The 15,000-nt window shown below is 57.0% G+C and overlaps 1 protein-coding gene across 2 annotated transcripts in view; it reads right to left on the bottom strand.

The window, feature by feature from the left end:
* galnt14 (UDP-N-acetyl-alpha-D-galactosamine:polypeptide N-acetylgalactosaminyltransferase 14 (GalNAc-T14)) overlaps positions 1–14,735 on the bottom strand; it is a 121,295-nt gene extending 106,560 nt beyond the window's left edge. The window contains exons 1-2 of one of the 2 annotated variants that reach the window (XM_068027877.1): positions 14,655–14,735; positions 11,689–11,787 (exon numbers count right to left, since the gene is read on the bottom strand). In XM_068027877.1, the coding sequence (XP_067883978.1) occupies positions 11,689–11,780 (92 nt within the window). In that variant the 5' untranslated portion in view covers positions 11,781–11,787; positions 14,655–14,735. Of the gene's footprint in view, positions 1–11,688; positions 11,788–14,535; positions 14,615–14,654 lie in introns of those variants that run through there. The other variant, XM_068027884.1, reaches the window with a different exon arrangement.
* Between the last annotated feature and the right edge of the window lie 265 nt (positions 14,736–15,000).

Raw genomic sequence — 15,000 nt, 5'->3', positions numbered from 1 at the left:
GTTCCCCCTCTCTCTCTCTCGTTCCCCCTCTCTCTCTCTCGTTCCCCCTCTCTCTCTCTCGTTCCCCCTCTCTCTCTCACAGCTTCCCCTCTCTCTCTCACAGCTTCCCCTCTCTCTCTCACAGCTTCCCCTCTCTCACACGCTCTCCCTCTCTCTCTTACACTCTCCCTCTCTCTCTTACACTCTCCCTCTCTCTCTTACACTCTCCCTCTCTCACATATTCCCCCTCTCTCTCACAGGCTCCCACTCTCTCTCTCACATGCTCCCCCTCCCTCACACGTTCCCCCTCTCTCACACGCTCCGCCTCTCTCTCTCTCTCAGGCTCCCCCTCCCTCAAACACTCCCCCTCTCTCTCACGCTCCCTCCTTTACACGTTCCCCCTCTCTCTCTCTCAGGCTCCCCCTCTCTCACACACTCCCCCTCTCTCTCACGCTCCCCCTCCCTCACATGTTCCCCCTCTCTCACACGTTCCCCCTCTCTCTCTCTCAGGCTCCCCCTCTCTCACACACTCCCCCTCTCTCACACGCTCCCCCTCCCTCACACGCTCCCCCTCCCTCACACGCTCCCCCTCCCTCACACGTTCCCCCTCCCTCACACGTTCCCCCTCTCTCTCACACGTTCCCCCTCCCTCACACGTTCCCCCTCCCTCACACGTTCCCCCTCATTCTCTCACGTTCCCCCTCATTCTCTCATTCTCCCCCTCTCTTTCTCTCATTCTCCCCCTCTCTTTCTCTCATTCTCCCCCTCTCTTTCTCTCATTCTCCCCCTCTCTTTCTCTCATTCTCCCCCTCTCTTTCTCTCATTCTCCCCCTCTCTTTCTCAGTCCCCGCTCGCTCACATGCTTCCTCTTCCTCACACGCTCCCCCTCTCTCTCACGCTCCCCCCTCTCTCTCGCACTCTCTCTCTCTCACACGCTCCCCCTCTCTCTCACACGCTCCCCCTCTCTCACGCTCCCCCTCTCTCACACGCTCCCCCTCTCTCTCTCTCGTTCCCCCTCTCTCTCTCTCGTTCCCCCTCTCTCTCTCTCGTTCCCCCTCTCTCTCTCTCGTTCCCCCTCTCTCTCTCTCGTTCCCCTCTCTCTCTCACAGCTTCCCCTCTCTCTCTCACAGCTTCCCCTCTCTCACACGCTCTCCCTCTCTCTCTTACACTCTCCCACTCTCTCTTACACTCTCCCTCTCTCTCTTGCACTCTCCCTCTCTCTCTTGCACTCTCCCTCTCTCTCTTGCACTCTCCCTCTCTCTCTTGCACTCTCCCTCTCTCTCTTGCACTCTCCCTCTCTCACATATTCCCCCTCTCTCTCACAGGCTCCCACTCTCTCTCTCACATGCTCCCCCTCCCTCACACGTTCCCCCTCTCTCACACGCTCCCTCCTTTACACGTTCCCCCTCTCTCTCTCTCTCAGGCTCCCCTTCCCTCACACGTTCCCCCTCCCTCACACGCTCCCCCTCCCTCACACGTTCCCCCTCCCTCACACGTTCCCCCTCTCTCTCTCATTCTCCCCCTCATTCTCTCATTCTCCCCCTCTCTTTCTCTCATTCTCCCCCTCTCTTTCTCTCATTCTCCCCCTCTCTTTCTCTCATTCTCCCCCTCTCTTTCTCTCACGTTCCCCCTCTCTTTCTCTCACGTTCCCCCTCTCTTTCTCTCACGTTCCCCCTCTCTTTCTCTCATTCTCCCCCTCTCTTTCTCTCATTCTCCCCCTCTCTTTCTCTCACGTTCCCCCTCTCTTTCTCTCATTCTCCCCCTCTCTTTCTCAGTCCCCGCTCGCTCACATGCTTCCTCTTCCTCACACGCTCCCCCTCTCTCTTGCACTCTCCCTCTCTCTCACGCTTCCCTTCCCTCACACGCTCCCCTTCCCTCACACGCTCCCCCTCCCTCACACGCTCCCCCTCCCTCACACGCTCCCCCTCCCTCACACGTTCCCCCTCTCTCTCTCACGTTCCCCCTCATTCTCTCATTCTCCCCCTCTCTTTCTCTCATTCTCCCCCTCTCTTTCTCTCATTCTCCCCCTCTCTTTCTCTCATTCTCCCCCTCTCTTTCTCTCATTCTCCCCCTCTCTTTCTCTCATTCTCCCCCTCTCTTTCTCTCATTCTCCCCCTCTCTTTCTCAGTCCCCGCTCGCTCACATGCTTCCTCTTCCTCACACGCTCCCCCCTCTCTCTTGCACTCTCTCTCTCTCACAGGCTCCCCCTCTCTCTCTCACACGCTCCCCCTCTCTCTCTCACACGCTCCCCCTCTCTCTCTCACACGTTCCCCCTCTCTCTCTCACACGTTCCCCCTCTCTCTCTCTCAGGCTCCCCCTCTCTCTCTCTCAGGCTCCCCCTCTCTCACGCTCTCCCTCGCTCTCTCACACGCTCCCCCTCGCTCTCTCACACGCTCCCCCTCGCTCTCTCACACGCTCCCCCTCGCTCTCTCACACGCTCCCCCTCGCTCTCTCACACGCTCCCCCTCTCTCTCTCTCAGGCTCCCCCTCTCTCTCTCTCAGGCTCCCCCTCTCTCACACGCTCTCCCTCTCTCTCACGCTCCCCCTCTCTCTCACGCTCCCCCTCTCTCTCACGCTCCCCCTCTCTCTCACACGCCTCCCCCACTCTCTCACACGCCTCCCCCACTCTCTCACACGCCTCCCCCACTCTCTCAAAGCCTCCCCCTCCCTCACACGTTTCCCCTCTCTCACACGCTCCCCCTCTCTCACACGCTCCCCCTCTCTCACACGCTCCCCCCTCTCTCACACGTTCCCCCCTCTCTCACACGTTCCCCCCTCTCTCACACGTTCCCCCCTCTCACACGCTACCCCTCTCTCACGTTGCCCCTCACTCTCTCAGGCTCCCCCTCACTCTCTCAGGCTCCCCCTCACTCTCTCAGGCTCCCCCTCTCTCTCTCACGCTGCCCCTCTCTCTCTCTCACGCTGCCCCTCCCTCACACGTTCCCCCTCCCTCACACGTTCCCCCTCCCTCGCACGTTCCCCCTCCCTCGCACGCTCCCCCTCTCTCTCCCACCCTCTCTCTCTCCCACCCTCTCTCTCTCCCACTTTCTCTCCCTCTCTCTCCCACTTTCTCTCCCTCTCTCTCTCTCACTCTCTCTCTCACTCTCTCTCTCACTCTCTCTCTCACTCTCTCTCTCACTCTCTCTCTCACTCTCTCTCTCACTCTCTCTCTCACTCTCTCTCTCACTCTCTCTCTCACTCTCTCACTCAGTCTCTCACTCAGTCTCTCACTCAGTCTCTCACTCACTCTCTCTCTCACTCACTCTCTCACTCACTCTCTCACTCCCTCTCTCTCCCTCTCTCTCCCTCTCTCTCCCTCTCTCTCCCTCTCTCTCCCTCTCTCTCCCTCTCTCTCCCTCTCTCTCACTCTCTCTCCCTCTCACTCTCTCTCCCTCTCTCTCCCTCTCACTCTCTCTCACTCTCTCTCCCTCTCACTCTCTCTCCCTCTCACTCTCTCTCCCTCTCACTCTCTCTCCCTCTCACTCTCTCTCCCTCTCACTCTCTCTCCCTCTCACTCTCTCTCCCTCTCACACGCTCCCCCTCTCTCTCACACGCTCCCCCTCTCTCTCACACGCTCCCCCTCTCTCTCACACGTTCCCCCTCTCTCTCACACGTTCCCCCTCTCTCACACGTTCCCCCTCACTCTCACGAACCCCCTCACTCTCACGAACCCCCTCTCTCACGCTCCCCCTCTCTCACGCTCCCCCTCTCTCACGCTCCCCCTCTCTCTCTCTCGTTCCCCCTCTCTCTCTCTCGTTCCCCCACTCTCTCTCTCGTTCCCCCTCTCTCTCTCACAGCTTCCCCTCTCTCTCTCACAGCTTCCCCTCTCTCTCTCACAGCTTCCCCTCTCTCACACGCTCTCCCTCTCTCTCACACGCTCTCCCTCTCTCTCACACGCTCTCCCTCTCTCTCTTACACTCTCCCTCTCTCTCTTACACTCTCCCTCTCTCTCTTACACTCTCCCTCTCTCACATATTCCCCCTCTCTCACATATTCCCCCTCTCTCTCTCACATGCTCCCCCTCCCTCACACGTTCCCCCTCTCTCACACGCTCCGCCTCTCTCACACGCTCCGCCTCTCTCACACGCTCCGCCTCTCTCTCTCTCTCAGGCTCCCCCTTCCTCAAACACTCCCCCTCTCTCTCACGCTCCCTCCTTTACACATTCCCCCTCTCTCTCTCTCAGGCTCCCCCTCTCTCTCACGCTCCCCCTCCCTCACATGTTCCCCCTCTCTCACACGTTCCCCCTCTCTCACACGTTCCCCCTCTCTCACACGCTCCCCCTCTCTCACACGCTCCCCCTCTCTCACACGCTCCCCCTCCCTCACACGCTCCCCCTCCCTCACACGCTCCCCCTCCCTCACACGCTCCCCCTACCTCACACGTTCCCCCTCCCTCACACGTTCCCCCTCTCTCTCTCACGTTCCCCCTCATTCTCTCATTCTCCCCCTCTCTTTCTCTCATTCTCCCCCTCTCTTTCTCTCATTCTCCCCCTCTCTTTCTCTCATTCTCCCCCTCTCTTTCTCAGTCCCCGCTCGCTCACATGCTTCCTCTTCCTCACACGCTCCCCCTCTCTCTCACGCTCCCCCCTCTCTCTCGCACTCTCTCTCTCTCACACGCTCCCCCTCTCTCTCTCACACGCTCCCCCTCTCTCTCTCACACGCTCCCCCTCTCTCTCTCACACGCTCCCCCTCTCTCTCTCACACGCTCCCCCTCTCTCTCACACGCTCCCCCTCTCTCTCACACGCTCCCCCTCTCTCTCACACGCTCCCCCTCTCTCACACGCTCCCCCTCTCTCTCTCTCGTTCCCCCTCTCTCTCTCTCGTTCCCCCTCTCTCTCTCTCGTTCCCCCTCTCTCTCTCTCGTTCCCCCTCTCTCTCTCTCGTTCCCCCTCTCTCTCTCACAGCTTCCCCTCTCTCTCTCTCACAGCTTCCCCTCTCTCTCTCTCACAGCTTCCCCTCTCTCTCTCACAGCTTCCCCTCTCTCTCTCACAGCTTCCCCTCTCTCACACGCTCCCACTCTCTCTTACACTCTCCCACTCTCTCTTACACTCTCCCACTCTCTCTTGCACTCTCCCTCTCTCTCTTGCACTCTCCCTCTCTCTCTTACACTCTCCCTCTCTCACATATTCCCCCTCTCTCTCACAGGCTCCCACTCTCTCTCTCACATGCTCCCCCTCCCTCACACGTTCCCCCTCTCTCACACGCTCCGCCTCTCTCTCTCTCTCAGGCTCCCCCTCCCTCAAACACTCCCCCTCTCTCTCACGCTCCCTCCTTTACACGTTCCCCCTCTCTCTCTCTCTCAGGCTCCCCCTCTCTCTCACGCTCCCCTTCCCTCACACGTTCCCCCTCCCTCACACGCTCCCCCTCCCTCACACGTTCCCCCTCTCTCTCTCACGTTCCCCCTCATTCTCTCACGTTCCCCCTCTCTTTCTCTCATTCTCCCCCTCTCTTTCTCTCATTCTCCCCCTCTCTTTCTCTCATTCTCCCCCTCTCTTTCTCTCATTCTCCCCCTCTCTTTCTCTCATTCTCCCCCTCTCTTTCTCTCATTCTCCCCCTCTCTTTCTCTCATTCTCCCCCTCTCTTTCTCTCACGTTCCCCCTCTCTTTCTCTCACGTTCCCCCTCTCTTTCTCTCATTCTCCCCCTCTCTTTCTCTCATTCTCCCCCTCTCTCTTCATCTCACATTCTCCCCCTCTCTTTCTCTCACGTTCCCCCTCTCTTTCTCTCATTCTCCCCCTCTCTTTCTCAGTCCCCGCTCGCTCACATGCTTCCTCTTCCTCACACGCTCCCCCTCTCTCTTGCACTCTCTCTCTCTCACAGGCTCTCCCTCTCTCTCTCTCACGCTCCCCCCTCTCTCTTGCACTCTCTCTCTCTCACACGCTCCCCCTCTCTCTCTCACACGCTCCCCCTCTCTCTCTCACACGCTCCCCCTCTCTCTCTCACACGCTCCCCCTCTCTCTCTCACACACACCCCCTCTCTCTCTCACACACACCCCCTCTCTCTCTCACACACACCCCCTCTCTCTCACGCTCCCCCTCGCTCTCTCACACGCTCCCCCTCGCTCTCTCACACGCTCCCCCTCGCTCTCACACGCCTCCCCCACTCTCTCACACGCCTCCCCCACTCTCTCACACGCCTCCCCCACTCTCTCACACGCCTCCCCCACTCTCTCACACGCCTCCCCCTCCCTCACACGTTTCCCCTCTCTCACACGCTCCCCCTCTCTCACATGCTCTACCTCTCTCTCACGCTCCCCCTCTCTCTCACACGCCTCCCCCTCTCTCTCACACGCCTCCCCCACTCTCTCACACGCCTCCCCCACTCTCTCACACGCCTCCCCCACTCTCTCACACGCCTCCGCCACTCTCTCACACGCCTCCCCCTCCCTCACACGTTTCCCCTCCCTCACACGCTCCCCCTCCCTCACACGCTCCCCCTCTCTCACACGCTCCCCCTCTCTCACACGCTCCCCCTCTCTCACACGCTCCCCCTCTCTCACACGCTCCCCCCTCTCTCACACGCTGCCCCCTCTCTCACACGCTGCCCCTCTCTCTCTCACGCTGCCCCTCTCTCTCTCTCACGCTGCCCCTCTCTCTCTCTCACGCTGCCCCTCCCTCGCACGCTCCCCCTCCCCCTCGCACGCTCCCCCTCCCCCTCGCACGCTCCCCCTCCCCCTCGCACGCTCCCCCTCTCTCTCGCACGCTCCCCCTCTCTCTCGCACCCTCCTCTCCCACCCTCTCTCTCTCCCACCCTCTCTCCCACTTTCTCTCCCTCTCTCCCTCTCTCCCTCTCTCCCTCTCTCCCTCTCTCCCACTCCCACTCCCACTCTCACTCCCACTCTCACTCTCACTCTCACTCTCACTCTCTCTCTCCCTCTCACTCTCTCTCCCTCTCACTCTCTCTCCCTCTCACTCTCTCTCCCTCTCACTCTCTCTCCCTCTCACTCTCTCTCCCTCTCACTCTCTCCCTCTCACTCTCTCTCTCACTCTCTCCCTCTCACTCTCTCCCTCTCACTCTCTCACTCTCTCTCCCTCTCACTCTCTCTCCCTCTCACTCTCTCACTCTCTCTCTCTCACTCTCTCACTCTCTCACTCTCACTCTCTCACTCTCACTCTCTCACTCTCTCACTCTCTCACTCTCACACTCTCTCACTCTCTCACTCTCTCTCTCTCACTCTCTCACTCTCTCACTCTCTCACTCTCTCACTCTCTCACTCTCTCACTCTCTCACGCTCTCACGCTCTCACGCTCTCACTCTCTCACTCTCTCACTCTCTCACTCTCTCACTCTCTCACTCTCTCACTCTCTCACCCTCTCACTCTCTCACTCTCTCACTCTCTCACTCTCTCACTCTCTCACTCTCTCTCTCTCACTCTCTCACTCTCTCACTCTCTCACTCTCTCACTCTCTCACGCTCTCACGCTCTCACGCTCTCACTCTCTCACTCTCTCACTCTCTCACTCTCTCACTCTCTCACTCTCTCACTCTCTCACCCTCTCACTCTCTCACTCTCTCTCCCTCTCACTCTCTCACTCTCTCACTCTCTCACTCTCTCACTCTCTCACTCTCTCACTCTCTCACTCTCTCTCCCTCTCACTCTCTCTCCCTCTCACTCTCTCTCCCTCTCACTCTCTCTCACTCTCTCTCCCTCTCACTCTCTCTCCCTCTCACTCTCTCTCCCTCTCTCCCTCTCTCCCTCTCTCCCTCTCTCCCTCTCTCTCTCACGCATCCCCTACTCCCCCACCCTCTCCCCCACCCTCTCCCCCACCCTCTCCCCCACCCTCTCTCCCACCCTCTCTCCCACCCTCTCTCCCACCCTCTCTCCCACCCTCTCTCTCCCCCTCTCTCTCCCCCTCTCTCTCCCCCTCTCTCTCCCCCTCTCTCTCCCTCTCTCTCTCACGCATCCCCTCCCTCACACGCTCCCCCTCTCTCACACGCTCCCCCCTCTCACACGTTGCCCCTCACTCTCTCACGTTGCCCCTCACTCTCTCAGGCTCCCCCTCACTCTCTCAGGCTCCCCCTCTCTCGCACGTTCCCCCTCTAACTCACTCTCCCCCACCCCCTCTCTCCCCCCTCTCTCCCCCCTCTCTCCCCCCTCTCTCCCCCCTCTCTCCCTCCCTCTCTCCCTCCCTCCCTCTCTCCCTCCCTCCCTCTCTCTCTCACACCTCTCCCTCACACTCTCCCTCACACTCTCCCTCACACTCTCCCTCACACTCTCCCTCACACTCTCCCTCACACTCTCCCTCACACTCTCCCTCACACTCTCTCTCACACTCTCTCTCACACTCTCTCTCACACTCTCTCTCACACTCTCTCACTCTCTCACTCCCTCTCTCTCTCACGCATCCCCTACTCTCTCACTCTCACCCTCTCTCCCACCCTCTCTCCCATCCTCTCTCTCACGCTCCCCCTCTCTCTCACGCTCCCCCTCACTCTCTCACGCTCCCCCTCTCTCTCACGCTCTCCCTCTCTCACAGCTCCCCCTCACTCTCTCACGCTCCCCCTCTCTCTCACGCTCTCCCTCTCTCACAGCTCCCCCTCTCTCACAGCTCCCCCTCTCTCTCACGCTCCCCCTCCCTCACACGCTCCCCCTCCCTCACACGTTCCCCCTCTCTCTCTCACTCTCACCCTCTCTCCCACCCTCTCTCCCCCTCTCACTCCCTCTCACTCCCTCTCACTCCCTCTCACTCTCTCTCACTCTCTCACACTCTCTCACACTCTCTCACACTCTCTCACACTCTCTCACACTCTCTCACTCTCTCTCACTCTCTCTCACTCTCTCTCACTCTCTCACACTCTCTCACACTCTCTCACACTCTCTCACACTCTCTCACTCTCTCTCACTCTCTCTCACTCTCTCTCACTCTCTCTCACTCTCTCTCACACTCTCTCACACTCTCTCACTCTCTCTCTCTCTCACGCATCCCCTCCCTCACACGCTCCCCCTCTCTCTCTCTCCCCCTCTCTCTCTCTCCCCCTCTCTCTCTCTCCCCCTCTCTCTCTCTCCCCCTCTCTCTCTCTCCCCCTCTCTCTCTCTCCCCCTCTCTCTCTCTCCCCCTCTCTCTCACGCATCCCCCTCTCTCTCTCACGCATCCCCCTCTCTCTCTCACTCTCTCCCCCTCTCTCTCTCACTCTCTCCCACTCTCTCCCACTCTCTCCCTCTCTCCCTCTCTCCCTCTCTCACGCGTCCCCTCTCTCTCTCACGCGTCCCCTCTCTCTCTCACGCGTCCCCTCTCTCTCTCACGCGTCCCTCTCTCTCTCACGCGTCCCCTCTCTCTCTCTCACGCGTCCCCTCTCTCTCTCACGCGTCCCCTCTCTCTCTCACGCGTCCCCTCTCTCTCTCACGCGTCCCCTCTCTCTCTCACGCGTCCCCTCTCTCTCTCACGCGTCCCCTCTCTCTCTCACGCTCCCCCTCTCTCACAGGCTCTCCCTCTCTCACAGGCTCTCCCTCTCTCACAGGCTCTCCCTCTCTCTCACAGCTCCGCCTCTCTCTCACAGCTCCGCCTCTCTCTCACAGCTTCGCCTCTCTCTCACAGCTTCGCCTCTCTCTCTCACGCTCCCCCTCTCTTTCTCAGGCTCCCCCTCTCTCACACGCTCCCCCTCTCTCTCACGCTCACCCTCTCTCTCACGCTCCCCCTTATCACACGTTCCCCCTCTCTCTCACAGCTCCCCCTCTCTCACACGCTCCCCCTTATCACACGTTCCCCCTCACTCTCACACGCTCCCCCTCTCTCTCTCACGCTCCCCCTCCCTCACACGTTCCCCCTCTCTCTCACGCCTTTTCTCACACGCTCCCCCCCCCTCTCTCACACGCTCCCCCCCCTCTCTCACACGCTCCCCCTCTCTCTCTCACGCTCCCCCTCCCTCACACGTTCCCCCTCTCTCTCACGCCTTTTCTCTCTCACGCTCCCCCCCCCTCTCTCTCACAGCTCCCCCCCTCTCTCTCACAGCTCCCCCCCTCTCTCTCACAGCTCCCACCCTCTCTCTCACAGCTCCCCCTCTCTCTCTCACAGCTCCCCCTCTCTCTCTCACAGCTCCCCCTCTCTCTCTCACAGCTCCCCCTCTCTCTCTCACGCTCCCCCTCTCTCTCTCACGCTCCCCCTCTCTCTCTCACGCTCCCCCTCTCACACTCTCTCCTCACACTCTCTCCCTCACACGTTCCCCCTCCCTCACACGTTCCCCCTCCCTCACACGTTCCCCCTCCCTCAAACGCTCCCCCTCTCTCAAACGCTCCCCCTCTCTCAAACGCTCCCCCTCTCTCAAACGCTCCCCCTCTCTCTCTCTCAGGCACCCTCGCTCTCACACACTCCCCCTCTCACTCACGCTCCCCCTCCCTCACACGTTCCCCCTCTCTCTCTCTCTCAGGCACCCCCTCTCTGTCACGTTCCCCCTCCCTCTCGCACGCTCCCCCTCCCTCTCGCACGCTCCCCCTCCCTCTCGCACGCTCCCCCTCTCCCTCGCACGCTCCCCCTCTCCCTCACACGCTCCCCCTCACACGCTCCCCCTCACACGCTCCCCCTCACACGCTCCCCCTCACACACACTCTCTCTCTCACTCACACTCTCTCACTCACTCACACTCTCTCACTCACTCACACTCTCTCACTCACACGCTCCCCCTCCCTCACACGCTCCCCCTCCCTCACACGCTCCCCCTCTCTCACACGCTCCCCCTCTCTCACAAGCTCCCCCTCTCTCACAAGCTCCCCCTCTCTCTCTCTCAGGCACCCTCGCTCTCACACGCTCCCCCTCACTCTCTCTCAGGCACCCTCGCTCTCACACGTTCCCCCTCTCTCTCTCTCAGGCACCCCCTCTCTCACACGCTCCCCCTCTCTGTCACGTTCCCCCTCTCTGTCACGTTCCCCCTCTCTGTCACGCTCCCCCTCTCTGTCACGCTCCCCCTCTCTCTCTCACACGCTCCCCCTCTCTCTCTCACACGCTCCCCCTCTCTCTCTCACACGCTCCCCCTCTCTCTCTCACACGCTCCCCCTCTCTCTCTCACACGCTCCCCCTCTCTCTCTCACACGCTCCCCCTCTCTCTCTCACACGCTCCCCCTCTCTGACACTCTCACACTCTCCCTCTCACACTCTCCCTCTCTCTCACTTTATGTAACCCTTTATGTTTTTAATATGTAGAAATCTATCGATCTTCGTCTTGAACCAATTCCGTGACTGAACTTCCACAGCCCTCGAGGGTAAAGAATTCCAAAGACTCACCACCCTCTGAGTGAAGAAATTCCTCCTCATCACAGTCCTAAACCCCTTATTCTGAGACTGTGTCCCCTGGTTCTGGACTCCCCAGCCAGGGGAAACATCCTTCTTGCATCTAGTCTGTCGAGCCCAGGAAGAATTTTGTAAGTTTAAATGAGATTATCTCTCATTCTTCTGAACTCCAGAGAATAAAGGCCCAGTCTATTTAATCTGTCCTCATTGAACAATCCCTCTATCTCAGGAAATAGTTTGGTGAACCTTTGTTGCACTCCCTCTATGGCCAGTATATCTTTCCTTAGGTAGGGAGACCAAAACTGCACACAATACTCCAGGTGCAGTCTCACCAAGGCTCTATATAATTGCAGTAAGACATCTTCAAATCCTCTTGCAATAAAGGCCACCCTCACTCTCTCTCACACACAAACATACACAACGTCTCCCTGTGATGCAGTGTGCTCAGAATGCAGTCACTGACGGACAGGGGGCTATGTTGAGACTCACCTCCTTACTGTCCGCAGCAGAGCGGACCTAGCCTCATTATGCAGCGTGATGATGATGCTGGTGGGGGGAAGGTCGGCACTGTATCGCTGCATGGAGCATCTGTGGAGAGAGAGGGAATAATCATTCCAAAAATACTGCAGATTCTAGACATCTGGAACAGAAACAGGACATAGTGAGGACAGCTAGTACCTCAGTCAACATCTGTGGAGAGAACAGACAGGTTAACCTTCTGGGTGTGGACTCTTTGTCAGGACTGAGAATTCAGAGGCGGACAGGCCTAGTAATACAATCAGAGAATGAAGAGTGCGGGAAATAGATATGATATCACACAGAGGGAGTCGGAGAGAAGTGCGGTAGCAGGTCTCTGCTTGTGTACTGGACAGAAGCATTAAGATGTTAAAAAAAACAAAAGATGCGTAAGAGGCCTGGGGAGACAAGAGGTCGAGAAAGCCATGGGGAAGGGGGTCAGGGTCAGGTGTGACATTCATACAAGCTTGCTAAGGAGGATAAAGCTGAAGTCTGAAGATGCTGAAGTCAATGCTCAGCAGAGAGTGATTCAGAGAAAGATGAGATTCTGTTATTACTGAAACAGAAGCAAAATACTGCGGATGCTGGAAATCTGAAAGAAAAACAGAAAATGCTGGAAATACTCAGCAGGTCTGACAGCAGCTGTGGAGAAAGAAGCAGAGTTAACATTTCAGGTCAGTAGAATGAGATGTTAGTGATTTCACAGTTGTTAAACAAATAGAGAGCTAGGGGAAAGGGTGAAAAATGGTTCAATGAAGAGTGCAGGAAGCCATGCCAGGAGCAGCAGCAGGCATACCTCAAAATGAGGTCAGCCTAGTGAAGCTACAACACAGGACTACATGCATGCTAAACAGTGGCAACAGCATGTGATAGAGCTAAGCGATGCCACAACAAACAGATCAGATTGAAGCTCTGCAGTCCTGCTACATCCAGTCATGAATGGTGGTGGACAATAAAACAATTAACAGGAGGAGGAGGCTCCACAAATATTCCCATCCTCAATGATGGGGGAACCCAGCATATCAGCCTGAAGTGCCGAGTTGATGATCCATCTCGGCCTCCTCCTGAGGTCCCCAACATCACAGATGCCAGTCTTCAGCCAATTCGATTCACTCCATGTGATACCAAGAAACAGCTGAAAGCACTGGATACTGCAAAAGCTATGGGCCCTGACAATATTCCGGCAATAGTACTGAAGACCTGTGCTCCAGAACTAGCCACACCCCTAGCCAAGCTGTTCCAGTACAGCTACAACACTGGCATCTTCCCGGCAATGTGGAAAATTGCCCAGGTATGTCCTGTACACAAAAAGCAGGACAAGTCCAACCCGGTCAATTATCGTCCCATCAGCCAACTCTCAATCATCTGTAAAGTGATGGAAGGTGTCATCAACAGTGCCATCAAACTGCACTTGCTTAGCAATAACCTTCTCAGTGATGCTCAGTTTGGGTTCCGCCAGGGCCACTCAGCTCCTGACCTCATTACAGCCTTGGTTCAAACATGGACAAAAGAGCTGAACTCAAGAGGTGAGGTGAGAGTGACTGCCCTTGACATCAAGGCAGCATTTGACTGAGTATGGCATCAAGGAGCCCTAGCAAAACTGGAGTCAATGGGAATCAGGGGGAAAACCCTCCGCTGGCTGGAGTTATACCTAGTGCAAAGGAAGATGGTTGTGGTTGTTGGGGGTCAATCATCTGAGCTCCAGGACATCACTGCAGGAGTTCCTCAGGGTAGTGTCCTAGGCCCAACCATCTTCAGCAGCTTCATCAATGACCTTCCTTCAATCATAAGGTCAGAAGTGAGGATGTTCGCTGAAGATTGCACAATGTTTAGCACCATTCTCGACTCCACAGATACTGAAGCAGTCCGTGTAGAAATGCAGCAAGACCTGGACAATATTCAGGCTTGGACTGATAAGTGGCAAGTAACATTCACGCCACACAAGTGCCAGGCACTGACCATCTCCAACAAGAGAAAATCCAACCATCTCCACTTGACATTCAATGGCATTACCATCGCTGAATCCTCCACTATCAACATCCTAGGGGCTACCATTGACCAGAAACTGAACTGGAGTAGCCATATAAATACCATGGCTACAAGAGCAGGTCAGAGGCTGGGAATCCTGAGGCGAGTAACTCACCACCTGACTCCCCAAAGCCTGTCCACCATCTACAAGTTACAAGTCAGGAGTGTGATGGAATACTCTCCACTTGTCTGGATGGGTGCAGCTCCAACAACACTCAAGAAGCTCGACACCATCCAGGACAAAGCAGCCTGCTTGATTGGCATCCCATCCACCACCTTCAACATTCACTCCCTTCACCACCGACGCACAGTGGCAGCAGTGTGTATCATCTACAAGATGCACTGCAGCAACACACCAAGGCTCCTTAGACAGCACCTTCCAAACCCATGACCTCTACCAACGGGGCGGCACAGTGGTCAGCACCGCAGCCTCACAGCTCCGGCGACCCGGGTTCAATTCTGGGTACTGCCTGTGTGGAGTTTGCAAGTTCTCCCTGTGTCTGCGTGGGTTTCCTCCGGGTGCTCCGGTTTCCTCCCACATGCCAAAGACTTGCAGGTTGAAGGTTAATTGGCCATTATAAATTGCCCCTAGTATAGGTAGGTGGTAGGGGAATATAGGGACAGGTGGGGATGTGGTAAGAATATGGGATTAGTGTAGGATTAGTATAAATGGGTGTTGATGGTCGGCACAGACTCGGTGGGCCGAAGGGCCTGTTTCAGTGCTGTATCTCTAAACTAAACTAAAACTAAACAACTAGGACAAGGGCAGCAGATGAATGGGAACAGCACTACCTTCAAGTTCCCCTCCAAGTCACACACCATCCTGACTTGGAACTATATCGCCGTTCCTTCACTGTCACTGGGTCAAAATCCTGGAACTCTCTTCCTAACAGCACTGTGGGTGTACCTACCCTACATGGACAGCAGCGGTTCAAGAAGGCAGCTCACCACCACCTTCTCAAGGGCAATTAGGGATGGGCAATAAATGCTGGCCTGGCCAGCGACGCCCACATCCCCCGAACAAATAAATAAAAAGTGGTGGAGGAAGGAACAAAGAGTGATCTGTGATAGGGTGAAGGGAAGGAGTGATTAAATAATATTGTTGTTCTGGAACTTTCTGCTGATTCAATAACTTCTCAAATTCACAGATGCAGCATGGCCAATAATTTGTGACGAGTTAGTATTTAATATTAACTGGAAGTATCCTCGTGCAGTTCAGTGTTTTAGTCTCACAGAACTTTATAAATCACCATTTCA

This window comes from Heterodontus francisci, chromosome 3, assembly GCF_036365525.1.
Source record: "Heterodontus francisci isolate sHetFra1 chromosome 3, sHetFra1.hap1, whole genome shotgun sequence".
NCBI classification, from domain to species: Eukaryota; Metazoa; Chordata; class Chondrichthyes; order Heterodontiformes; family Heterodontidae; genus Heterodontus; species Heterodontus francisci.
Note: the sequence above shows the minus strand (reverse complement) of the source record. Positions and strands in the feature narration are given on the sequence as shown.